We start from the raw sequence: 26,843 nt of genomic DNA, 5'->3' as shown, positions 1-26,843 counted from the left end.
ACAAACATACAAACAGGCACATGGACACGCAAACACACACATGCACACACAAATGCAGAAACACACGCAGGCACACGCAAGCTCACAAACACATCCACAAACACACACACACACACACACACACACACACACACACACACACACCCCTAACCACCCAGAGCCACACCCAGACACCAGCCACCAGCCACCAATCACGAGGTACAATCCCACTGCAGTAAAGCGCAATGCAGATTACAAACTCCGCCCCCCCCCCCCCCCAAAAAAAAAAAAAAACACCACTCCCAATTTTACAGCCAATCACTCCCACCCCCCAGGTCAGGTCACACCCTACCATAACTCATCTGTCCCCCCCCCCCCTTCCTCCTCCTCCTCCTCCTCAGTCACAGACCTCTCTCACAGGCAGTGTACAGCTCTGTGCACAGTACAGTATTCACGCCACGTTCAGGGTGCGCGGCTATTTCTGGCGGTGACTGCAGGGAGCAGTCCTCGCTCTCTCGCTCGCTCGCTCGCTCGCCCACTCTCGCTCGGCTTCTCCAGAGGAGAGGCAGAATCTTGTCTTACGCCCGGAGACGACGCGGCCGGCAGAGTGCCTGCTACTGCCCGGGCAACAGCCTGGAATGTGAAGGCAGGCTTCCAGGAGAACGGGCGACCCTAACCTCCGCACTACGGGGGGGGGGGGGAGATGTCTCAGAACACGTCACGTATGACAAGGCGCACTGAGGCACACGCATGGTTTGCTTATGTGCAGATATTTCCTATTAATGTCGGTAACTTGGACATTTTTTTTTTTTCTTAACGTGTCCTCTGACCTAATAGCCCAGCGCCATCTATGAGACCGTCTAAGTGTGAACATGTAACATGCCCCCTGTTACATTTGATTGGCTGGGGTCACTTCTTCGTTTGATTGGCTGCTTGAATGCAGAACTCGTTCCAATTAAGAAATGAATCAGCCAGGAAATCGCAGCGACATTTGACTGGGCCAGGACTGTATGGCAAACCTCCCTCTTCCACACACACACAGACAGGAACATACACACACAGAGACAGGAACACACGCATGTGCACACAAGCACACACAGACACACACACACACACACACACACACAGGAACACATGCACGTGCACACAAACACACACAGGGCTTTTACCCTGCTGAGGATGACAGAATACAGAAAACAGACCGTCCCAAAACATTCTCCCACTATGGCCTTTCCCCAATCTCTCTCTCCCTTCCACCCTGTCTCCATCCCTCCTACTCACTCCCTCACTCTGCAGAAGAGCCTGGTACACAGAGTCTCACAGACCCGATCACCAGCCTGTCCCTGATGCAGCACCGCATCCAGAACTCTCCATGCAGTGACCCCCAAACATCCAGCAACAGAACTGCTCCACTGAGAAAGCCTCCCGCCTGTGTGTCGCGTTGGATAAAAGCGTCTGACAAATAAATCTAATGTAATGCCAGCACACACAACACACAGATACACTCACACAAACACACCACTGTTTAACTGCTAAAGCCTTCTGAAACCTGCCTGTGCACACACACATGCACACACTCACACTCACACACACCCACACAAACACACACATGCACACACTCACACACAAACATGCACACACTCATACACACATGTACAAACACACACATACACACACACACACACACACTCATGCACACACACACAAACACCACTGCTCAAACATGCTGCCCGCACACACAAACACACAAACACACAACTACGTAATCGTGTGTGTCACACTTAAAATTCACCCAGACACTGGGCCCAGAGACCAGCACACTGACCTGACAGCTTACCGGCCTGTGACCCCGCCCCCCCGCCCCAGGGTGACACATGGCAGTCAGGCCCAGACTGACAGCAGGCTCCCTGAGAGGGGCTCTCAGAGTGGTCCCTGGGGGGGTCTCTGTGTCACTCACCCCAGGCCCGCGTTAACATCTCCACTTCACTCAGTGTCGCCCGCTGTAACCCATCCCCCGGCCAGGAGCCCCCGGCCCGCTCCTGCACACGTCCACACAGCTGCATTATTGATCACTCAGCTGACATAGTCTCTGATCACACAGGGCTGACATAGTCTCTGATCACTCAGAGCTGACATAATCTCAGATCACACAGACTGACATAATCTCTGATCACACAGACTGATGGTGTGAATGACAGGGCCGGACTCAAACACAGACACCCGCGCATGCAGGCAAGCAAGCAAGCACACAGGCACACACACACACACACAGGCGCACACACGCACATACACACACACACACACACACACACAGAGACACTCGCGCATGCACGCAAGCAAGCAAGCACACAGGCGCACACACACACACACACACATACACACACACACAGACACCTGCACTTGCATGCAAGCAAGCACACAGGCGCACACACACAAACCCGTGAACACACACATGGATGCACAAACACACACATGCATGTACACATGCACACAGGCACACATGCACAAACTCGCACACACATACACACACACACACACACACTCGTGCATGCATGCATGCAAGCAAGCACACAGGCGCACACACACAAACCCGTGAACACACACATGGATGCACAAACACACACATGCATGTACACATGCACACAGGCACACATGCACAGACTCGCACACACATACACACACACACATACACGTACGTGGCACGTACTGTAGGCAAGCACACATACACACGCACACACACAAATGCACTGTAATAATAATTAATGCCCTTCAGTAGTTTTTCCTCTCTCTCTCATCCCTCTTTCTTCTCCTTCTTCTGCATGTTAAATCACAGGCTGATTCTTCACTCCCCCTCCTCTCCTCATGACCCAGTTTCCTGTGAAGAAGCTCCGCTGGGCGAGTGAAGTGTTACTTAAGCAGAGGGAAGGAGAGCAGAGCCAGAGTAAAGAGATGTGACAATGCTGAACGCCCACGCTCTGAAGAGAAGCAAGGGGGACAATACACACACTGCACACACACACACACACACACACTGCACACACACACACACACACACACACACACACACACACACACACACTGCACACACACACACACACACACACACACACACGCACATGCACACACACACTGCACACACAGACACACACACACACACACACACACACACTCTACACACACACACGCACACACACACTGCACACACTGCGCACACACACAGTCACAGGCACAGACTGCACACACACACAAATACACACACAGACTCTACACACAAACACACTCTACACACACACACACACTGCACACACTGCGCACACACACAAATACACCCACAGACTCTACACACAAACACACTCTACACACACTGCACACACACACACACACACACCAACTCAAAATCTCCCCCCTTCTCTATTCTCATTCCCCCTACATCCTCCCACCACTGCCTCATCCTAGGTGTTCCCACCTGGAACCCTCTCTCAGCAATTTAAAAAGCGCTGAGTAAAACAACACGCCCTGCGGTGGATCCCACAGAGGGCCACACACTACACCGCATCGGTGGGCCATCACTGCCTCATCGATGCCTCATCGATGCCTCATCGATGCTTGTTTCTACCATCCGCTGCACAGCTCACAAACACATAGTTACTTCTGCTGAAAACCTTTAATTTTTCCATGGGAAGAGAATTCTGCTTTACATAAAGTCCAAACAGCACTCTACACTGACTGAGATGTGGACGAACTACAACTACCAGCCTGCTTCCTGATTGAGCCATTTCCTGGAGAATTGAACATTCTGGAATGGGAGAATAAACTGCCTCAGGTGATGTAACATATGAGGAAAATAACTCAATCTAATTTTATACTGCGTTGCATGAACTAAGGCAGTCTCACACTGACACACACACACACACACAGATAAATGTGCCATAACATCAGAAACTGTAGGAAACCCCTCCTACATGCCCCCCCCCCCCCTCCCACCACCATCACTAGGAACAGCCACTGCGCTCTGTAAGGATGACCTCACGGTTGTCAAGGTGACGGGGATTCCGAGCACTCGGAGGTCTGCGATTGGCCCAGGCTTCAGAGGAGCCTTAAATGGGTCAAAGCAGTCAAGGGTCTCCGGGGTAGAAATCAGGGAAAAGACGAGAGATCTGTGCGCGCGTGTGTGTGTGTGTGTGTGTTGTGTGTGTGTGTGTGTGTGTTGTGTGTGTGTGTGTTGTGTGTATGATCCCAGTTCCTGGTACAACCCACAGATTCATGAGTGCGGGAGGGGGAGGGTGCTTAGAGCGGAGAGGTGACGTGAGTCTCTGATTATATTTGTACTTTTTTTTTCTTCTGGTTTTTATTTTGTAAATAAAAATGACGGTGTGCTTTGAGGGTATGGGGGTAACCAAATGTTTTTCATGATTCCACTGCAGTGAAAAGCCTTTCTGTCACTCCTCTCTCCTCTCCTGCTCTCTTTTTCTGTCTCTCCCTGTTTTCTCTCTCTCTCTGTCTCTCTCTCTCCATATGAAAGCAGGTACATGTGAGGAGGTGAAAATAAGCATCACACCTCGCACAGGTTGACAGACTGTCCCGTTATAACATGAACGAATCAGACATTATTTTTGGACTGGAAGCAGCAGGTTCCTGAAGACGGCTTCGGAGGATGAAACAAGGCAAGAGTGTGAGCTCCAGTCCAGCCCGGTGTGACGGGGGACTGAAGTGGCCCTTCAGCACCCAGCACACGGGAGCAGGAGCCGGAGAGAGGGAGGGGGAGAGAGGGAGTGAGGCGGGGATGATAATATCAGGGAGAAAGAAGATCCAGAAAGAACCACAGAAGAGCTGATTTAGCTCAGAAAGAGTTTTACACGGACACACACACACGCGCACACACATGCTTACATCTCACAACCTGGAGCGAGAGGATCCCTGCAGAACCACAGAGCCCAACACTGACCCCTGGTGGCCACATTGTGAAAAAAGCACTTCGCCACCAGAATACATATTAATGCTAGAATACCGTAGCTGCAATGATATGAGTGGGGCAATGCCTTACATTACTGGCACATATGGCTTGACACGAAACAGGAGCATAGATATTAGTGCACACACATAAATACACATGCACGAGTCCTCTCAGCGACAGGTGAACACAAACAGACACACATACAGCATACAAAACTACTGCACACATATAAGACTAGAAACGCAGTTCACATTAATCATTTTCAGAACAGCAACGGACCACATGCGGCTAAGAGCACTCAGCTGGAAGTCAGCTTCAGTAAGTTTAGACTAGTTACGGAGCGAATGAGATCTGTGCTGATCTGACACAGTGCAGGGGGCCACCTTGTCCAGCTCCTCTTCCTTCCCTGGCTGGGAGAGGGTGCAGTTCCAGAGCCAGACAGGCTCCATGCTAGCATAGCTAAATAAGGGCCAAAACCCGCCTGTAACCCAGCAGTGCTCAGTCACCATATCCTAAAATACAGGAGCGCGAAGGAGAGCTCATCAGGCCTGAGGCTGAGGGAGGGGTATTTTTACACCCTCCGAGACGTGTTTAACGGAGGAGGGGTAAGGGGCGCACGTCCAAACGCAGTGAACAGCGCTCCGAACAGTGTGAACACAGGGCAGCGTGTTCAGTGTCTCGTCTCCAACACCTCAGCATGTCAACACGCTGCTGATTCACTGGCCTCCTCCACACGCTGGGCATGCACGGGAGCGTGTGATTGGTCACAACACACGCATGTACACGTACACACACAAACACACACGCAAAGACATACACACAAGCATACAAAAACACATGAGCGCTCATATATATACACACACACACACAGACACACAGACACAGACACACACACACACACACACACACACACATCTCAAGCCAGAGCTGGTCATAAAGCTCAGTGGCCTCCTGGACTCCACACATCTCTACAGCAGCACTGGGGGGGAGTGGGGAGCTGCAGTGTCGCACAGGAAGTACAGATGACATCAGCCCTCACACAGTGTGTGAGGTAGTCCGTGAATGCACTAAGCAACCGCAGTTACCAAGCAACATACCAGAGCCAGGAGGGGCTCCCAACTCAGCGCTTCCAGGGCAATCTGAGACCCCCCAAACCTCCCCCCCCGCCCCACTGACCCCGGGGCAAGGGGGCACACAGGGTGGGCCGCCCTACCTGAAGTTCTCTGGGTGCTGGCTGAGGGCGAGGCCCAGGGTGTCCAGGGCGTGCTGGTAGTGTTTCTGCGCACTGAAGAGCAGGGTGAGGAGGTGCAGGGAGTGGAGGTCGTCTCCGCGCAGAGAGAGAGCCGTCTGCAGGGGCTCCATGGCGGCGGACACCTGCAGGGGGCGACAGAGAGGGGGGGCAGGGAGGCGCGCAGGAGAGTCAGAGGCGTGGTTAACTGGTTTCCTGTGCTCTAAAAATGCTTTTCAAACATTTAGCCTGTAGAGCATGAATCCGGCCGTCCGACATTTGTGGCATGTCTTCCCCCTCTCTCACTCCAATTCTTCCTGTCTCTCTGCACTGTTCTATCCAATATAGCTGAAAAAGCACTTTAAAAAAGACAATGCTGTGTTTGAGTGTGCTGTTTGCGTGTACTCCCTCATAAATAAAGGTATGTAAAGTGCCTAAAAAGGCACAAATGCTTGTCGCTGGGGAGGTACCCTGAAGGTAAATGAAATACCCCTTTTGCTTGGAAAACGTACTCGATTACACCCAGAGTATATTACTGTACTTTCAGGGTACATTTCATCCCTGAAGAACAAAACTGTACCTCCACTGTCACTTCATTTCTGAGAGTGTATACAAAAAGGCAAGCCTAGGTCAACCGGACGACCGGGTCCTGTCACCAATCTTCTTTTTACGGTTCTTGTACCCGTACGATATTCCACCGCTTGTGAAGTTTGATAGCGGACCGGGTTCAGGCCTTGGCCGGTACAAGGACTGCAGTAAAGTATAGAAACGCTCCGGATACGATACCCAGCATGCAGCAGTCAATGTACTCCCTCTCGTTCCCCTGAGAAGTGTTATTTAATGAGTTCTATTTGTGTGAGGATGTAAACGCTGTGCTACACGCAGGAACCGAGGGGGGGGTGGGGGGCTCAAGGCCCTGGGGGGGGGTTATGCTCTTTCCTCCCCTCCCTTGTAAAGCGGAGATGTGTTTGTGAAGCTGAGGAACACATAAAAGCCCGTTTAACCCCCCCCCCCCCCACCCCGTGAAACACACCCGCGTCTCCTGCCGCTCAGATATGCATGGCAACCGAACCCCATAAAAACACACAGTCGCTGGAAAACTGCAGGGAGCGTTTCAACTGTGTGACTTCACCCGTTAGGCCACACACATGCACAGACGCACAGACATACACAAACAAAAGCCAGCACCCATACAAACACTCACACACGCACGTACACGCACATACACGCACGCACACAGTGTGCACAGATAGTCCCCATTATTCTGGGCTGGAGTGTGTAAGTATGGGCCCTTATTCTGGACTAGGCCCTAAGAAATAGCTGATTTATAGGGGAGTGGGGGCGGCCATGAGTTTTGTTTGGGGAGGGTGGGGTTTACAGGGGGAATAAAAAATTGTGTTACCCAATTGTTATTAATAAAATAACTGCGCACAAAAAAAAAGAGGAACTGCTTTACGTGTGTTATAGAAAACCTGGTTTATGAGGACCAGTGTGTTACAGAAAAGCTGGTTTATGAGGACCAGTGTGTCATAGAAAGCTGGTTTATGAGGACCAACGTGTTATAGAATAACAGGTTTATGAGGACCGGTGTGTTATAGAACAGTTGGTTTATGAGTACCAGCATGTTATAGAAAAGCTGGTTCATGAGGACCAGTGTGCTACAGAAAAGCTGGTTCATGAGGACCAGTGTGTTATAGAAAACTGGTTCATGAGGACCAGTGTGTTATAGAAAGCTGGTTCATGAGGACCAGTGTGTTATAGAAAAGCTGGTTCATGAGGACCAGTGTGTTAATGAAAAGCAGGTGTATGGGGACCAGTGTGTTAATGAAAAGCAGGTGTATGGGGACCAGTGTGTTAATGAAAAGCAGGTGTATGGGGACCAGTGTGTTAATGAAGCAGGTGTATGGGGGTGTGTTAGGGAGGTGGTATCTGACCTGGCGTGTGAGGGCTAGCTGCAGGGACAGATAGAGGGCGATCTGAGGGTCATTGGGGTCCAGCTCATGAGCCCTGCAACGAGACACATCGGAGGTCAGGCACACACGCACACACACGGAGCACCACCTCCACACAGTCCCACAATGCACCTGAACCTTTATACCTCCACACAGTCCCACAATGCACCTGAACCTTTATACCTCCACACAGTCCCACAATGCACCTGAGTCTTTACACCTCCACGCAATCCCACAATGCACCGGCACCTTCTCACCTCAACGTCCTCAGTTTTATTACAATCATGTCACTGCACTTTTACAAGCACGATATCATACCGTAATTCTAACCTTCATGCACATTAAGATGTTCTCGATAAGCACATGACTAAGCAGACAGATGGAAAAAGTGGCAGAGAGACAGATGGAGAGCTACTCACCTCTGCAGTGACTCCAGGGCCAGTCTGTTGAATTCATCCCGGTTGGCCTTCAAAGTGGCTGAAAACAGGCAACCAGGAAGGTTCAATAATCATGACAAAATGATGGAACGAAGGTGTTTCTCGGTAAAGATTTTCTGGCACTATGGTGACCCACACCCCGCTCTTTTAACCTTGCAGCACCAGGTCAGCCAGTTTTTGAGCTCTGGCCTGGTTTTCCGCTCGGGCGTAAAGAAAGGGGGTAACGCGCTATAACAGGATCCATCGCGTGCAGATTTCACACCGACGCAGCCAGGTATTTATCCTCACAGCAGGTCATTACTGGCACAGTGTGCCGGGGTTTGCGGGGGTGTCAGAGACCCACAGAGCCGTGGGGCTCAGGCAGCTTCCTCTGTGTTCAGTCTCAGAGCAGGGTGGTTAACACTGGCCCTGGAGCAGGGCAGTTAACACTGGCCCTGGAGCAGGGCAGTTAACACTGGCCCTGGAGTAGGGCAGTTAACACTGGCCCTGGAGCAGGGCAGTTAACACTGGGCCTGGAGCAGGGCAGTTAACACTGGCCCTGGAGCAGGGCAGTTAACACTGGCCCTGGAGCAGGGCAGTTAACACTGGCCCTGGAGCAGGGCAGTTAACACTGGGCCTGGAGCAGGTTGGGTAACACCGGGCCTGGAGCAGGGCAGTTAACACTGGGCCTGGAGCAGGTTGGGTAACACTGGAGCAGAGGGATGCTTCTGGGCTACGCTCCGTTTCAATCCCTAACCGCATTACTGCAGCTATTAACAGCCTGAGGTGACCGCAGAGAACAGGTACTGGTCCTAGAGAATTACTGGTCTTCTATTTCAGTTTTACCTCTGAATCAGAAACAAATTTAGACCCAAACCATAAACTGTTGTTATAACTGTATAATTTATTGTTTACATATGACATTGATCAATTAAGTGTTAATTGACAGCTTCCCACTTCCTCCGTGCCACGTGACTGTATGTGTGTGTGTGTGTGTGTGTGTGTGTGTGTGTGCGTGCGTGTGGGTGTGTGAGAACTTGTCATTTGCCTCAAGATGTAATCAGAAAGCCGTGTTCTTGATAGAACAGCTCAGTTGTTCTGCGTAATGAGGGATGAGGGAGATGGTGTGTGTGTGTGCGTGTGTGTATGCATATGTGTATGCGTGTGTATGGGTGTGTGTGTGTGTGTGTGTGTGTGTGTGTTCGCGCGCATGGGTGTGTGTGTGAGCACTTGTCATTTGCCTCAAGATGTAATCTGACAGCCATGTTCTGGAAAGTACAGCTCTTTTGCTCTGTTGCTCTGCGTAATGAGGAGTGAAGGAGATGGTGTGTGTGCGCATGTGTGTGCAGTCGTGTGTGAGTGTGTGTGTGTGTATGAGTGTGAGCGTGTGTGTGTGTGTGTGTGTGTGTGAGTGTGAGTGTGTGTGTGTATGAGCCTATGTGTGTGTGTGTGTGTGTGTGTGTGTGTATGAGTGTGAGCGTGTGTGTGTGTGTGAGTGTGTGTGTGTGTGTGTGTATGAGCCTGTGTGTGTGTGTGTGTGTGTGTGTGTATGAGTGTGAGTGTGAGAGTGTGTGTGTGTGTGAGTGTGTGAGTGTGAGTGTGTGTGAGTGTGTGTGTGTGTGTGTGAGTGCGTGTGTGAGTGCGTGTGTGAGTGTGTGTGAGTGTGTGAGTGAGTGTGTGTGAGTGAGTGTGTGTGTGTGAGTGTGTGTGTGAGTGTGTGAGTGTGTGAGTGCGTGTGTGTGTGTGTGTGTATGTGTGAGTGTGTGAGTGTGTGAGTGTGTGTGTGTGTGTGGCTGGGCCCTGGTGGGGGAAACAGCTCTTCCCGATGTGCTCCTCTGCAGCAGTGTTGTGTGCGATGGCCTCTCTCAGGGACAGACATTTACATGTGATTTGGGGCCTGCATTATGCATGTGCCCAGGCGTCCGCCCGCCGTCCACCGGAGAAACCGCATCAGATAAGGGCCCTAACCGCGTTACCACGGCTACGGCCGCCTTTCCTGCCTTTCTCTCTGTTTTCAGTGCCTGCACTTAGGCGGAGCAGACAGGCGGCGTGTCTCTCCCGACTCACACGGGGGCCCTGTTTTCCCCCGGCGAACCCCGGCTACTTTCCATTACGCCGAACAGCAGGCCACGGCGGTAATAACAGCGCTTTTCCCGGTAAAGAGTGAAAAAAAAAAAAGCATTGAGGATTGCGCCGCTCTGGCAGACTGGAAACAGGCGAGGGTCGACGGGCCGTGGCAGGCGGGCACATTCCCGCCCGCGAGAGGAACTGACGGCAGCAAAAACACAACACAACAGCGCGATTCAGAGCGGCATAAATATCCAGCATTAATAATGAAATGCACAAAAACTGAAAATTGTACGCAGAGTGCCGATTGTTCACAGAAGCCATGAAGCGGTGGAAAGCCCATATGGATCCAAAATCGGTCGTGGAGAGAAATTACACCACGCAGTAGATAATGGATTAGCTTAGACAGCAAAAAAAAAAAAAGAGGCAAATTTTGACACAATTTAAAAGAGAACGACAAAAAGAGAGAGAATAATGGGAGAGGAACGCAGTGGAACGAGAGAAGAATCCACACGACATCTCCTCACATATCTGACCAGCCGTGTGCCCCTTACATCTGGACGGCTGACACTGGAGGAGCTTGGGTAATCTGCCCCACCGCACCCCCGACGACAGTGTTCTGCCCCCCCCCCCCCCTCCTCCAGTCCTGGCTGTTCCCACAACCACCCAGGGCTGTTGCCTCAACCCACCCCCCTCCCTCCTGATGACAGTTACAGCTCTTCTCAGTTCTCATGGCTGTTCCCTCAACCCACCCCCCTCCCTCCTGGTGACAGTTACAGCTCTTGGCTGTTCCGGCAGCCCGCCCACCCTCCCCCCCCCCTCCGTTCCTCACCGTCGGTTGCCTTGAGGCTACGGCACAGCCCGATCGCCAGGTGCGCTCGCGGCAGGAACTCCGAGGCCCCGTCTCCCATGGCAACCACTCTCTGCGCCAGAGCCTCGCCCTCCTCCAACTGACAGCGGGACGGACAGACAGACAGACAGACAGACAGACAGAAGGTGGGTGAGCACAACAGTTATCTCGCTGACACTTTCATCCAAAGCACCTTACAGTTGATTAGGCTAAGCAGGAGACAATCCCCCCCCCCCCGGAGCAATGTCAAGGGCCCAACAGCTGCACAGATCTTACTGTGGTGACACCGGGGCTTGAACCAACAACCTCCCGGGTCCCAGTCAAGCACCTTAGCCGCTAGCAGCAGCGTTGCGGTCGCCTGAGGCTGAGCCGAAGCCCGTCACCTTGGCAACATCGGGCGCCAGCGTTCCCAGCGAGAGTACAGTGTGCGAGCCAATCAAACCAGATAGACAGCACACACTACTGATAAACAAACTCAACCCCCCCCCAACCGCCAGGAATGTTCAAAATGTACACTTCTCATTATAAATGGAGAATGAGATACAACACGAAGTACACTGGGTACAATTCAGACTGTTCCAGACATATATTTAAATGATGCTTTAATTGAGCTCTTTTGCCCAAAAATTATAGAAAAACATTAAGCACGAACTGTACACGCTGTGAGAATACATCAGCTTTCGCCGGAACATTCCTGTGACTGCACACTGATCCCGTAACATTGAGCCACTCCCTTTCCTGTTTTTTTTTTGTATTTTATTTCTGTTTTCTGTTTTCCAAACACAGTACATCAGCTCTGACCTTAATAGCGCAGATTTGTGTAATTAAACTTTTTGCAGCCATTAGCTCCTGTTGTGATTAAGATCAGTGTGTGTGGGGAGATGGACGGGGGGGGGGGGTTTGTGCTGCTGTAAGCTCCTTACGCCGTGCGGCGTGGCAAACATTATCTCCATCTCTGCCTCACACTCACAGGCTCGGCGCTCCACTTCCCCTCCAGCTGGGCCCTGATTCCTGCTCCTCCAGCCCCACTGAGATCCTAATCTCCCACCGCTGTCCCGTAATCGCCCCTGTCCCAGGCCTGCTTCTGTGTGTGTGTGTGTGTGTGTGTGTGTGCATGTGTGTGTGTGTGTGTGTGTGTGTGTGTGTGTGTGACAATGCATGTGTGTGTGTGTCTGTGGGCATGTGTGTGTGTGACAATGTATGTGTGTGTGTGTGTGTGTGTGTGTCTGTGGGTGTGTGTGTGTGCGTGTGGGTCAGTGTGTCTGTGTAGAGCATGCCTGTGTGTATGTATGCCTGCATGTATGTGTGTGTGTGTGTCTATGTCTGTGTGTATGTGTATATATGCCTGTATGTGCATGCATCTTTGTGTATGTATCCCTGTATGTGTGTGTGTGTCTGTGAGTGTGTGTGTGTGTGTGTGTGTGTATGCATGCGTGTGAGTGTGTGTGTGTGTGTGTGTGTGTGAGTGTGTGTGTGTGTGTGTGTGTGTGTATGCATGCGTGTGAGTGTGTGGGTGTGTGTGTGTGTGGGTATGCATGCGTGTGAGTGTGTGTGTGTGTGAGTGTGTGTGTGTGTGTGTATGCATGCGTGTGAGTGTGTGGGTGTGAGTGTGTGTGTGTGTGTATGCATGCGTGTGTGTGTGTGTGTGTGTGTGTGTGTATGAGAGACGCGTCTGTCCCACTCACCCAGTGTAGCTGACCTATGCACACTTTGGCTGCCAGCAGAGGAACGGTGGGGTCTTCAGGTCTCATCTTGGCGCACTCTTTCAGCACCGACACCGCACCTGCACCCTGGAACACAGAGAGGGAGAGGGTGAGAGACACAGAGACACACAGGGACACATCCACAGAGAGGGAGAGGGTGAGAGACACAGAGACACACAGGGACACATCCACAGAGAGGGAGAGGGTGAGAGACACAGAGACACACAGGGACACATCCACAGAGAGGGAGAGAGTGAGAGACACAGAGACACACAGGGACACATCCACAGAGAGGGAGAGGGTGAGAGACACAGAGACACACAGGGACACATCCACAGAGAGGGAGAGGGTGAGAGACACAGAGACACACAGGGACACATCCACAGAGAGGGAGAGGGTGAGAGACACAGAGACACACAGGGACACATCCACAGAGAGGGAGAGGGTGAGAGACACAGAGACACACAGGGACACATCCACAGAGAGGGAGAGAGTGAGAGACACAGAGACACACAGGGACACATCCACAGAGAGGGAGAGGGTGAGAGACACAGAGACACACAGGGACACATCCACAGAGAGGGAGAGGGTGAGAGACACAGAGACACACAGGGACACATCCACAGAGAGGGAGAGGGTGAGAGACAGAGACACAGGGACACACAGGGACACATCCACAGAGAGGGAGAGGGTGAGAGACACAGAGACACAGAGACACATCCACAGAGAGGCACGGAGAGACAACCACAGAGAGGCACAGAGAGAGGGAGAGGGTGAGAGGCACAGAGAGACACAGAAAGAGGGAGAGGGTGAGAGCCACAGAGACACAGGGACACATCCACAGAGAGGGAGAGGGTGAGAGACACAGAGACACATGGACACATCCACAGAGAGGCACAGAGAGACAACCACAGAGAGGCACAGAGAGAGGGAGAGGGTGAGAGGCACAGAGAGACACAGAAAGAGGGAGAGGGTGAGAGACACAGAGACACAGGGACACATCCACAGAGAGGGAGAGGGTGAGAGACACAGAGACACATGGACACATCCACAGAGAGGCACAGAGAGACAACCACAGAGAGGCACAGAGAGAGGGAGAGGGTGAGAGGCACAGAGAGACACAGAAAGAGGGAGAGGGTGAGAGCCACAGAGATAAACAGGGTCACATCCATAGAGAGGCACAGAGAGACAACCACAGAGAGGCACGGAGAGAGGGAGAGGGTGAGAGACACAGAGAAACAGGGACACATCCACAGAGAGGCATGGAGAGACAGCCACAGAGAGGCACAGAGAAACACAGGGATACATCCACAGAGAGGCACAGAGAGACACAGAGAGAGGGAGAGGGTGAGAGCCACAGAGATAAACAGGGTCACATCCATAGAGAGGCACAGAGAGACAGTCAGACAAACACAAGGACACATCGACAGAGAGGCCCAGACAGACACAGACAGACAAACGCAAGGACACATCGACAGCGAGGCACAGACAGACAAACAGAAGGACACAGCGACAGAGAGGCACAGAGACACAGTCAGACAAACACAAGGACACATCGACAGAGAGGCACAGAGAGACTCAGACAGACAAACACAAGGACACATCGACAGAGAGGCACAGACAGACACAGTCAGACACAAGGACACATGAAGAGACCACGGAAGAGACAGACAGCTCCCTCAGAAAAAAGCCATGGAAACGCAAATCCAGACCTTATTTCTGGGGGGGGGGGGTAGCAGTCACACTGCAGGTTAAAGGCCAGAGAACAGGGCTGGCAGCGTGCAGGTTCCTAAGTGGGGCACTGCTATTATAATGTTACTCAACCAGCATTTCCTCAGCAAAAACGCAGCTGTATAAATGGATTACCTGTACAGATAATGTGATCTGTGTAAGTCGCTGTGCTAAATGCTTTAGATATAAATGTGATGTAATGCAGTGGGCAGAGCACTGAAGTGCGGTGGAAATCCCCAACACGATACTGCTGTTGCACGAAGCGCAACCTTGTACAAGGTTAGGCCATCGCTCTAGTTAGCAAAGCACCTTGGCTTAGTCATTTCATATGATGAATCACCTTAAAAGCAAACGCGCAGACCAGCTGTACAAAAGAGCTGTCAGCCCACTCTGCCGAAAGACGCAGGGAGCAGAGATGAATCAGCATTTTTACTGCGCGTACTCCTAGCCCTGAGCTCGAACGGAGTGGTGTTCGTTACAACCGATGTGAAGCATAAACAAAACAAACGGGGCAACATCAGGAGGGCGCACACTGAGGGGGACCGTGTCTGTCTGTCTGTCTGTCCGTCCGTCCGTCCGTCAGGGCTTCCGCACGCGCCGAGGCCATCGCGCTCGGTGGCTAACGTCCCCGAGTCCTTCGTCCGTCCCTTCCCGGCTCGTTTCCCTGCCCAGCGCTAATTAAACACAGAATTAGGCCGCTGTTCTAGTTCAAGGCGCTCCCTGTAGCAAGTGGGTGGCCTGATTTGGGCAGAGTGCGATTACGTGACGACGACAGCGAACAGGTACAGGTGGGCTACCTCCCAACCGCCGCATCGTCCTTCAGTCAGCCGCCTCTGACAGACGCGTGGTAGCCGTAGCTGTTCCTTCAGATTGGGGAGGTTTAGCCTATCACAGATGACAGACTCATTTTAACAGTTGATGGCGCACGGGGTTGTCTTTGTACATTTTTCATCTGCATATTTATTTTTTGCGAGGTGTATTGAAAGCCGAACTTTCTCCGCAAACCTGCATACATTTCTGAATTTGAACACCCCCCCCCCCCCCCCCCCCCTCCGCCCTCCCCATAAGCCACGAGGTGCTAGACGTGACAGCGCAGTTGACAGTCCTTAAACGAATCGGGATCTATAAATAAGGCCTGAGAGGGGCCGTGTGATTGGCTCGGCTCGAAGGTGAAAGGGGGGGAAGATTCTGGAGCGGATATCCAGCTGGACTTCCCACGCGTCGAACGCCACGGCGACTTTGGGGACCTGCGTCCTCTCCCTCCCTCCCTCTCTCCCCTCTTCCCTCCCTCTCTCCCTCCGAGCGCCAGCCTTCTCTTCCCGCGCTATCCTGGGGAGAGTTTTTGTGCACAGTTACTTAGCAACCAGGAGCCGGTTTACTGAAGAAAAACCGACGGGCCGTTTCCCCCGATTACATCATCTGTGTCTTACCGGCACAACCAGCTGCCCCCCCCCCCACCATCCCGGCACCACTTCCGGTAACACTTTACAATAAAGGTCCAGGAACTGTCATGAGCTAATGTAGTTACTAATGACCTAACAACTGAAACGTTAAGATCAGGCCAATGCCCATTGGAATGAGAAAACCAGTTAATGTATCTGTTCATGCTTAACTAATTATATGTTTATCCTATGGTTTGCTGCTAATGTATAAATATTCACGCAACGAATACATCAGTTAGGAGTGTGTGTAGACTTGCTCTGGTAAGATGTCGCAATATCTTGATGATTTAGCGTAATTAAATATATTTTGCAGTACATTTAATTTCGGTAAGAGTAGGTTCTGCCCATCGCATGTAGCTCTGGAATCTTAGCCGCCATGTTTGCCAGGACTGTGCCAGGGTCATGTGGAAGAGCCTGCATTTCACTAACCAGCTGTTCTCACAGTCGAGACTTAAAGTGTGGCAGCCGAGACTCAAAGCATTTCCACATCTCTATCTGCACTCTATAGTCCAGGGAGAGAGATGTCACACTCCTTACACTTACAACTCACCAATAACGCATCAAATATTATTCTGATGTGCCACTGCTGTTTCTCACTCAGAGCAAGGCTTTCCACACTGATCAAGGAGACTATGAAGGAGGAACACACACACACACACACACACATAAACGCTTGCGCACGCACACAGCGCGCACACACACACACAGGCCCCTTGAATAGCGCAGAACCCAACAGCCGCAGGGTCGCCCCGCTTCCTTATAGGGGCGGCACTATTTCCATCGATCTGAGCTGTCATTTCATCCATCGAGATCAATTCACTCAGTCCCACAGACGTATCGCTCTCTCCCTCCCCCCGGCTCTGCAGCCGTGCCCTTGTGAGAGAGTTCCAGAACATTCCGCGTCACGCCACCTGTTTCGCTCGCACCCGTCAGAGGTGAGACGTCAGAGCTCGATCGCCGAGGAGCCAGCCGAACCGGAATGTTCCCGACAATCAGCAACGTGCATAGATAGTTGCACTATCGCAGCAAGGTTGTGAGAACATTGTCTATCAGAGACACACAGCTCAGATATGGGGTCCCCAAACCACGGCTAGGGGATATCATTTGACCTTTTTCTCTTTTATGCGGAGCTATACTGGCTACGATAGACTGATTATATTTTACACAAACTGACAATATTACACAAGCTACACTACTGTACTGTAGCACATGTGTGTAGCTAACAGTGCAGAATTTGTGCCAGGGCCACCTCTAACATTTTGGCTGTCCACACACCAGGGTCCCTAAGATCAGGACTGTCATTCTCATTGCAGTATGGATAATATCATATGCAAATAGACTACAAAAAAAAAACGTAAGTTCACATTTACGTAGTAACATTAAATTATAGTATGAGTAAGCACAGACTTGCCACATTTTCCACATTATTTGTAGAGGAGGATTCTACATGCACTGATTCTGAGATAATGCTGAATGTTGATTTCTGGACATTGGTCAGACTCGCGCACTCTAAAACCACATTTCCCCACACCCGCATCCATCTCTGGACAAACAGGCCAGCAGACAGAAAGGCTGGTGAGTTCATTAGCTCCAGAAGCCCACAGTCAGAGACCCAGGCTCGTAAATTAGAGAGCGGGCTCCAGTGACAGTGCCCAGACCGTGAGTGTAGGCTTACAGCCAGCTCCAGAACCAGGCCCAGACCCTGAGTGTAGGCTTACAGCCGGCTCCAGAACCAGGCCCAGACCCTGAGTGTAGGCTTACAGCCGGCTCCAGAACCAGGCCCAGACCCTGAGTGTAGGCTTACAGCAGGCTCCAGAACCAGAACCAGGCCCAGACCCTGAGTGTAGGCTTACAGCCGGCTCCAGAACCAGGCCCAGACCCTGAGTGTAGGCTTACAGCAGGCTCCAGAACCAGAACCAGGCCCAGACCCTGAGTGTAGGCTTACAGCGGGCTCCAGAACCAGGCCCAGACCCTGAGTGTAGGCTTACAGCAGGCTCCAGAACCAGGCCTCACCTTTCCACACGCCATGAGAGACAGGCCCAGCTGGTACCACAGGTGAAACTCGTTAAAGGAGAACTTCATGGCCCGCTCCAAACACTGCAGGACAGACAGACAGACAGACAGACAGACAGCCTGTTAGTCAATTCACAGTTCTGCAGAGCCCTGCTTCACGTCTGAGGAGCTCAACAGACAACATCACAAGACCTAAACATGGCGCTGGGGAGACATATCCCTGTTAATGGACCACTACACACATATTAAAACATGAAAGTACCAACAGTTATAGTACCTGATCTCTCTCACACACACACCCACACACACTGAGCAGAGAAAGCCAGGTCAAAGGTTAAAGGACAAAGGTTGAAGGTGAAAGTGTAAAGGTTTAGTTGAAGATTAAAATAGACAGTTATGGCTATGTCTAGTTCAACTGTCATCTTGGCACCTATGAGAGATTAGTATGACAGAAAGGTTGTTAGTTGTCATAAGGGTAGCACACAGATACAGAACCAAGCCCTGTTACATTAGAGAAGAGTGTGATGTACGTGAGTGTGTCTGTGGGTGGTGCGTATGTGTGCATGTGTGTGTGAGAGAGAGAGAGGTGGAGTTTGTGTGTGTGTGTGCATAAATGCACGCATGGTGTCAGACAGGTGAATTTTGGCACTCAAGTCCTTGTTCTTCATGCTTTTTTGGTTCACCTGTGTCTTACAGCGAAGCCACGCCCCATTCTGGTGTATCTGGGCAACATGGAGCCAACCTGAAGAAGGAGAAGAGGGAGAGATGGAGAGACGGGGAGACAGGGAGAGAGAGAGAGAGAGACGGGGAGACAGGGAGAGAGAGAGAGAGAGAGAGACGGGGAGACAGGGAGAAGGAGACGGGGAAAGAGAGAACAGGGCACACGAGGACAACAGAAGAGGGCAGAAAGCAGTAAATCATTACAGGGGCAAACAGAGTGGGGTCAGAAGAAAGCAGGAGGGCGGATGAGAGAGAGAGCGAGAGAGCGAGAGAGCAACGGGGTACAGCCAGGCTTTGAACCCACAGAGAAGTCCGCCACAGCGTCTCACCGGCTTTGAATCGCTGAGTTTCAACTGAGCACAAAATGCAGCACATGGTAGCAGCTCTACTTAGGGGCATTAGGAGGCCTGTCTCGACGTTGTGCAGTGAAGTAAACATTACGCTGCGCTCATTCACATATAATAAAGTCTGGAACGAGCTTCTCAAACAAGCACCACCTGTGTGACAGGCTGTTAATATGAAGAGGGCCATTTCCACCCAAACTCAAACTAACACCATGTCAACTGTGGGAAGCACCGTATGGCGTACTGCTGGGAAGTGCGCTACATAGACTAAGTAAATTATTCTATCATTATTATAAATAATTGTTATTATTATCACATTTATTTATTTATTTATTTAAAGTATTTTTCCAAAATCAGTGCAAGAGAAAATTCTGAATTAGTACAGCATCATTCATTTAGTGCTTTAACTTCAATTTAAAAAGAATAATATAAAAACCACTAACACACGCACACATGGACACACACACAGACACACGGACACATACACACGCACACACATGGACACACACAACCCATACACATGTGCACATTTAGACACACACACACACACGGGGACACACACAGACACACACATGCGCACATTTAGACACACACACATACGGACACACACACACACACACACACACACATACACACACACACACAGCAATTACATTACATTACATTACATTAATGGCATTTGGCAGACGCTCTTATCCAGAGCGACGTACAGTTGATTAGACTAAGCAGGAGACAATCCCCCCCTGGAGAAATGCAGGGTTAAGAGCGCACATGGACACACACGGACACAAAAACACACAGACACACACGGACACACAAACACACACACGTGTGCACATTTAGACACACACACACACACACACACACACACAGACACACACACGGACACACAAACACACACACGTGCGCACATTTAGACACACACACACACACACACACGGACACACAAACACACAGACACAGAAACACACACACGTGCGCACATTTAGACACGCACACACACACAGGGACACAGAAACGTGCGCACATTTACACACACACACAGACACACACACACACACACAGGGACACAGAAACGTGCGCACATTTAGACACACACACACAGGGACACAGAAACGTGCGCACATTTAGACACACACACACACACACACACAGACACACTCCTCCCCCACCCCCGCTCTCACCTCAGACAGCATGGCGTACTGCCCCCTCCTGGCCATGGCGATGCTCAGCAGGTCGTACACGGAGGTGGCGTCCTGCAGGCTGGCCTCCCGCGCCTCCACGTCCTCAGGAGCGCGGCTGATCACCGCCTCTGCGCTGGCCTGCGGGGGGCGACACCGAGCACAAACACAGCCATGAACCCTGCGTCCTGCCAGGACCGGACCGGGTCTGTCCGTCTGTCTGGCGTAGGTGCAGAATGCACTACTGAGAAAAGGTCTACGTTTACAGTTATTTAGCTGACGCTTTTATCCAAAGGGACTTACAGTCAATTAGACTAAGAAGGGGGGCAATCCCCCCTGGAGCAATGTGGGTGTAAGGGCCTTGCTCAAGAACCCAACAGCTGTGTGGATCTTATCGTGGCGACACCGGGGCTTGAACCACCAACCATCTGGGTCTCAGTCACAGCCACGAGGCTACAGGCTCCCGGTACAGGTTTATTACTCACCTTAATTCACAATTCTTAAAATGGTTAAAGTTTCATTTTTAAACCTGCACCTCATTCTGATTATATGTGTGAATTTGGATAGAAAAGCAGCAAAAACATATCAATGTAATCGAACAGATTTGGAATTGACATCCTTGACAGGGATGGGTGGGGGGACAGAGTCGGTCTGAAATATGGAGGAGGAGGAGAAGTCAGGAGGGATAATGAGAATGAGAGAGAGAGAGAGAGAAACAGACAGAGAGTGCAGTGCATGAAGAGAGATGGATGATGCTGTCAATGGCCTCATTCTGTAACGCTTAGACAGCGGATTGTAATGTGCGAGTAAAGGGGTTTGCGTTGAGCTGAACTGAATGGCAGTGAAAGGGAGTGTCTCAGGGCCGTTGTGTTCGGCCGTCATCGACAGCACCGTCACTGAGAGGGAATGTGCTGATTTAGCCACGCGGCAGCCCTGTCGCGGTGCAGCTAAAGCAGATCTGAACCTGGATCTGAGTTTGACTGAGGGATAGATAGCACAGAGAGGAGAGGGGTGACAGCTGGTGGAATAGAGAGAGAGAGAGAGAGAGAGAGAGAGAGAGGGGGGGGAGAAGGACAGATAAACATTCGGGTGACAGACTGATAGGTATGACAGACAGGAAGAGAGAGAGAGAGAAACAGAGTGAGTGAGAGAGAAAGAGAAAGAGTAAACAGAGAGATAGACAGATAAGCGTTTGGGTGACAGACTGATAAATATGACAGACAGTGAGAGAGTGGGGGAAGAGAGAGAGGGAGAGAGAGGGAGTGAGAAAGATAAGCGTTCGGGTGACAGACTGATAGGTATGACAGACAGTGAGAGAGTGGGGAGAGAGAGACAGAACGAGAGAGAGAGAGACAGAGCGAGCGAGAGAGAGTGAGTGGGGGGAGAGAGGGAGAGAGAGAGATTAACGTTTGGGTGACGGACTGATAGGTATGACAGACAGTGAGAGAGTGGGGAGAGAGAGACAGAGCGAGCGAGAGAGACAGTGAGTGGGGGGGGAGAGAGGGAGAGAGAGATTAACGTTTGGGTGACAGACAGATGGCACACAGACAGAGAGAGAGAGAGACGGAGGGATAAATGGAGAGGTCTCTCACCATGGACTCTGAGATCAGCAGCAGCAGAATAGCCTCCTCCACCACGTCCTGGGGACAGAAGGAGCTGCAGAGCGAGAGGCAGGAAACAGGAACAGGAAGTGACAGGACGCAGCAGTCAGTAAGCCTGACAGCACCTGTACACCAGGCACAGGCTCGTGTGTCAAGGCAACCCTAGAAGTGTCTCTGCGTCACTGCCCTGTGAGGTCAGATTACCACCCCAGAGCACCTTCTCCTTCTCCCCTTCTCTCTCTGCATCTCTCCCTCTCTCCCATATCCCCCCCCATCCCTCACTCCTCTCTCACAGCTATCTCAGTATCGCACTCTTTCCACTCTGCAGCAATAACCATACCGTGTAATTCTTCACTCGTTCTCCATCCATTCCCCCTCTACCCCAGGTCAGTCTCAGTCTCTCTCTCCCTTTCTGTTTCTCACTTCATCCCTCCCTCTCTCTCCCACATCCCCCATCCCTCACTCTTCTCTCTTTCTCCATCCATTCCTCCTCGACCCCAGGTCAGTCTCAGTCTCTCCTCTCATTCCTTATATCTACTTTCTCCTCTCCTGTGCTCCCTCTCCCTCATCCCCTCTCAATAAAAAGGGAGCGCAGGTATGTGGTATAAAAGTCCTCCTCGGGTATAAAACACTGAGGACTATGGCCGTGCGAAGCTGGATTCTCCACCTCAGGGCTCTGTCCGGCAGGCAGTGGGCCTAGTGGAGCCTGCCGCACTGCACTGCAGTCAGCCATTAAACACAGCTCCGTGCGTGCCCCCTCCTCTCCTCAGAGACACAGCCTTTTATAGCGCTGTCCCAGAATATGCTGGAACTGGGCCTTGTAGGAGACGGCAGGTTCAAATCCAAGGTGGGGCAGTGCTGACGTACCCTTGAGTAGGGGCTCGACCTGATTCACTTCGGCAAACACATTCGGAATATTAGGCATCCTAGATAAAAGGTAAGTTAGAATAAAACGAAAATGCGTTTACAAAGTCTGTTCACATTACAGAATACCTTCTTATTTTAATGATAATGAAAGGCGCCTTTCTCGTGGCTGACAAACTACAGTACAAGCTTCAATTCTACTTTTATAACAAAAAAAAAAAAAGATGGTTTCCAAAAATATCCATTATCCCCTCATTATTAAATGTCAGGTGCACTTCATCATTCTGCAGAGAGGTGGCAATTTGGGTGAGCTCTCAGACATCACCTGCGGGGGTCTGGCAGTTACCCAGAATGCCTGCTGTTCGACATAGTCAGGTGAAGGCAATCTACCAGAGAACACAGGAGGACACAGCCAATATTCACTCTTGACCTCTGCCTCTGTCCTTGTCACCGCTGACCAAGAAACTGACATTTCTTAGTCACCAATGACCGTGTTCCCTGAAAAACTGAAACTGAAATCACAAACGGCATTTCTCCATCTCGTCATCATTTTTTTATTTTCCTCTCATACACCATCCATCCATCCATTATCTGAACCCGCTTATCCTGATCAGGGTCGCAGGGGGGCTGGAGCCTATCCCAGCATACATTGGGCGAAAGGCAGGAATACACCCCGGACAGGTCGCCAGTCCATCGCAGGGCACACGCACCATTCACTCACACACTCATGCCTACGGGCAATTTAGACTCTCCAATTGGCCTAACCTGCATGTCTTTGGACTGTGGGAGGAAACCGGAGTACCCGGAGGAAACCCACGCAGACACGGGGAGAACATGCAAACTCCGCACAGAGAGGCCCCGGCCGACGGGGATTCGAACCCAGGACCTCCTTGCTGTGAGGCGGCAGTGCTACCCACTGCACCATCCGTGCCGCCCCCTCTCATACACTTCCGAGACAAATCTCATCGATGTGCTCGGAGAGATACGAATTGCACGGGACAATTTAAGTAATAGCCACCGTCACAAACTAATGATTAATGTTATTCAGACTGGCCGAACTCTGAAGGCCACTGCAGGAAGAAGAGTAGCAGAAGGAGAAGAGAAGAAGACAGAGGACAGAGGAGAAAACGAGGACAAACAAGTCCTACCTCTCTGCGCCGTGGCCCTGTTGAGGGGTAGAGGACACAGAGGAGAGAAGGAGGAGAGAAAGACACCTCTCTGTGCTCACCTCTCTGTGCTGTGCTGCTGTGGTGGTCTGGAGGACGGGTAGAGGACGTCTTTGGGGGCGGCCGCGCCCTCCCTGTTCAGCCAGGCCAGGGGCGGGGGGGACAGGGGGTCCCAGTAGCTGTCCTCACTCACCGAGCTGAGCAGCACCTCGGCCAGCTTCTGCGCAGCCGTCTGTGACACAGGCAACACAGCAGGGTTAGCACAGGCTGCACAGTTACTGTAGCGGAGTTAGCACAGGCAGCACAGTTACTGTAGCAGGTTTAGCACAGGCAGCACTGTTACTGTAGCAGGGTTAGCACAGGCAACACAGTTAGCAAGTTTAGTGCAGTTACTGTAGCACAGTTAGCACAGGCAGCACAGTTACTGCAGAAGATTTAGCACAGGCCGCACAGTTACTGTAGCAGAGTTAGCACAGGGAGCACAGTTACTGTAGCAGGGTTAGCACAGGCAGCACAGTTACTGTAGCAGGGTTAGCACAGGCAGCACAGTTATTGTAGCAGGGTTAGCACAGGCAGCACAGTTATTGTAGCAGAGTTAGCACAGGCAACCCAGTTACTGTAGCAGGGTTAGCACAGGCAGCACAGTTACTGTAGCAAGTTAGCACAGGCAGCACAGTTACTGTAGCAGATTTAGCACAGGCAACACAGTTACTGTAGCAGTAACTGTGCTGCCTCACATACAAAGGTTGAATGTAACTTTTTCTGGCAAAATATAATCTCAGTACCCAATAAATTAAAAAAACAGACTCACTGATGGTGTTGTTGGGGAATCAGAACTGGGGGTGGGGGGGGGGGGGGTTAGGGCAAGTGCTACCCACAAAAACTGTTTGGGTAGGGAGGGAGGGACCAGGGTACGGAGGGTGGTAAGATAACAGCATTGCCATGGTAACGAGGGTGTGAGGGAGGGGGACATGGTGACGGAGGGGCGGATCTGTCATTCTGGTCATGTCTGCTTATTCCCTGACATTTATTTAGTTGTTTTTATCTTGCTCTCAGAATAGCTCATGCATCTTCTCAGCCGTTCTGACAACAGTTTAACATCCCCTGCCTTTTAAACGCTAGCAACACAAACAGACACCGATAATGCAACACAGAGCGGAGTTTATATTAACCCCGGAGGGACAAAATGTCTGCTATCAGAATGAAATGTACTGTCAGGAGGATTAAAGCCCGATTATTGCGCAGTGAACCTATTTCTCAGCGCTGACCTCATCCCGCCGATGTTCCCTGTCGGTGTTATTTTCGACAGCAGTGAGATAACGCGGAACTTGTTATTCAGAGTCAGCGTGGCGGCAGATACAGCCCGTCCTGTGCCCGAGCCTTGCGGTGAACGGGGGACAAGTGCGTCGCTGCGGATTTCCGCGTTATCTCCCGGAGACCTGAAGCAACGCCGGCGCTCTGCGTCCGGCGTGACCTCTTAGACGCGACACACGCGCGCGTGTGCGCGTGTGTGTGAGTCGCGTGTTCCCAGCGTCCTCCGTGCTACAGCGCGCGCCTTGCCCCTGTGCCGTGGCACCGTTGCCGTGGCGATCTGCCCTCCATCACCCCTGCTCTGGAGAGCGGTCCTCAGAGAGACGGGGCTGCAGCCCAAATCAATGAGGAGCCTTGCATAACCGCCAGCGGCTCCGCCAAAGCTGCGTCGCTAGGCAACCGCATCCCAGCAGGAGCTGCATTGCGACGCGGAGTTGGGGGAAAAACTCGCTCTCTAGTTCCTACTGCACCCTCTCCGTCAAACAAGTGTGTGTGAGTGTGTTTGAGTGAGTGTGTGTGAGTGTGTGTGTGTGTGTAAGTGTGTGGGTATGTGTGTGTGTCTGTGAGTGTGCGTATGTGTGCATTCAAGCAGTAATGACCGTGCACTTACACGTGTGTGTGTTTGAATATACATATATGCCTATATAATTCAGCATATCTCTCCTGCGCTAAAGCAGCCCGTGTGTGTGTGTGTGTGTGTGTGTGAGAGAGAGAGAGAGAGAGGTGCAGTCCCTCTGCAGCAGGGTACTCTGTAGTCCCCCCCAGCTCTCTGTGTGGCGCCCCCTGGTGGTGGAGGCGAGCGGGTGCAGGGGCCGGTGTGCAGTGCAGGTGTAGCGCCCGGAGCCGCTCGTTCTGCTGAGTCACTCTGCGAGAGAGCGTCTCTGTCCTGCAGCCGACCGCAGCAGGCCAGCACGAGGGGCTTTACAGAGCGGCCATGACGGTCCCTGCCCCACACTGGACTGCGCAGGCTGCTAAACACTGACATGGACAGGGCTCTGTGTACAGCAGCACACACACTGGGGGGCCATGTTCCGCTCTGTAAGGCTGGTGTCAGTAAGGGAACCCCGACAATTAGGGGTTTGAGTCTCTGACACACTCGCCTATAATCAGGGGGTCTGAGTCTCTGACACACTCGCCTATAATCAGGGGGTCTGAGTCTCTGACACACTCGCCTATAATCAGGGGGTCTGAGTCTCTGACACGCTCACCTATAATCAGGGGGTCTGAGTCTCTGACACACACAAACACACTCACTCACACACACACACACACACACACACACACTCACTCTCACACACACACACTCACAAACACACACACA

At 51.6% G+C, this 26,843-nt stretch overlaps 1 protein-coding gene across 2 annotated transcripts in view; it reads right to left on the bottom strand.

Moving 5' to 3' along the window:
• The window catches only part of ttc7a (tetratricopeptide repeat domain 7A), a 75,810-nt gene that overhangs the window by 34,533 nt on the left and 14,434 nt on the right, over positions 1–26,843 (bottom strand). For both annotated transcript variants that reach the window (XM_061227836.1, XM_061227837.1), the window contains exons 7-15: positions 24,274–24,443; positions 22,173–22,236; positions 20,584–20,721; positions 18,336–18,419; positions 13,132–13,236; positions 11,429–11,546; positions 8,533–8,590; positions 8,096–8,168; positions 6,147–6,307 (exon numbers count right to left, since the gene is read on the bottom strand). In XM_061227836.1, the coding sequence (XP_061083820.1) occupies positions 6,147–6,307; positions 8,096–8,168; positions 8,533–8,590; positions 11,429–11,546; positions 13,132–13,236; positions 18,336–18,419; positions 20,584–20,721; positions 22,173–22,236; positions 24,274–24,443 (971 nt within the window). The remainder of the gene's footprint in view (positions 1–6,146; positions 6,308–8,095; positions 8,169–8,532; positions 8,591–11,428; positions 11,547–13,131; positions 13,237–18,335; positions 18,420–20,583; positions 20,722–22,172; positions 22,237–24,273; positions 24,444–26,843) is intronic.

This window comes from Conger conger, chromosome 18 (genome assembly GCF_963514075.1).
Source record: "Conger conger chromosome 18, fConCon1.1, whole genome shotgun sequence".
NCBI lineage: Eukaryota > Metazoa > Chordata > Actinopteri > Anguilliformes > Congridae > Conger > Conger conger.
Note: the sequence above shows the minus strand (reverse complement) of the source record. Positions and strands in the feature narration are given on the sequence as shown.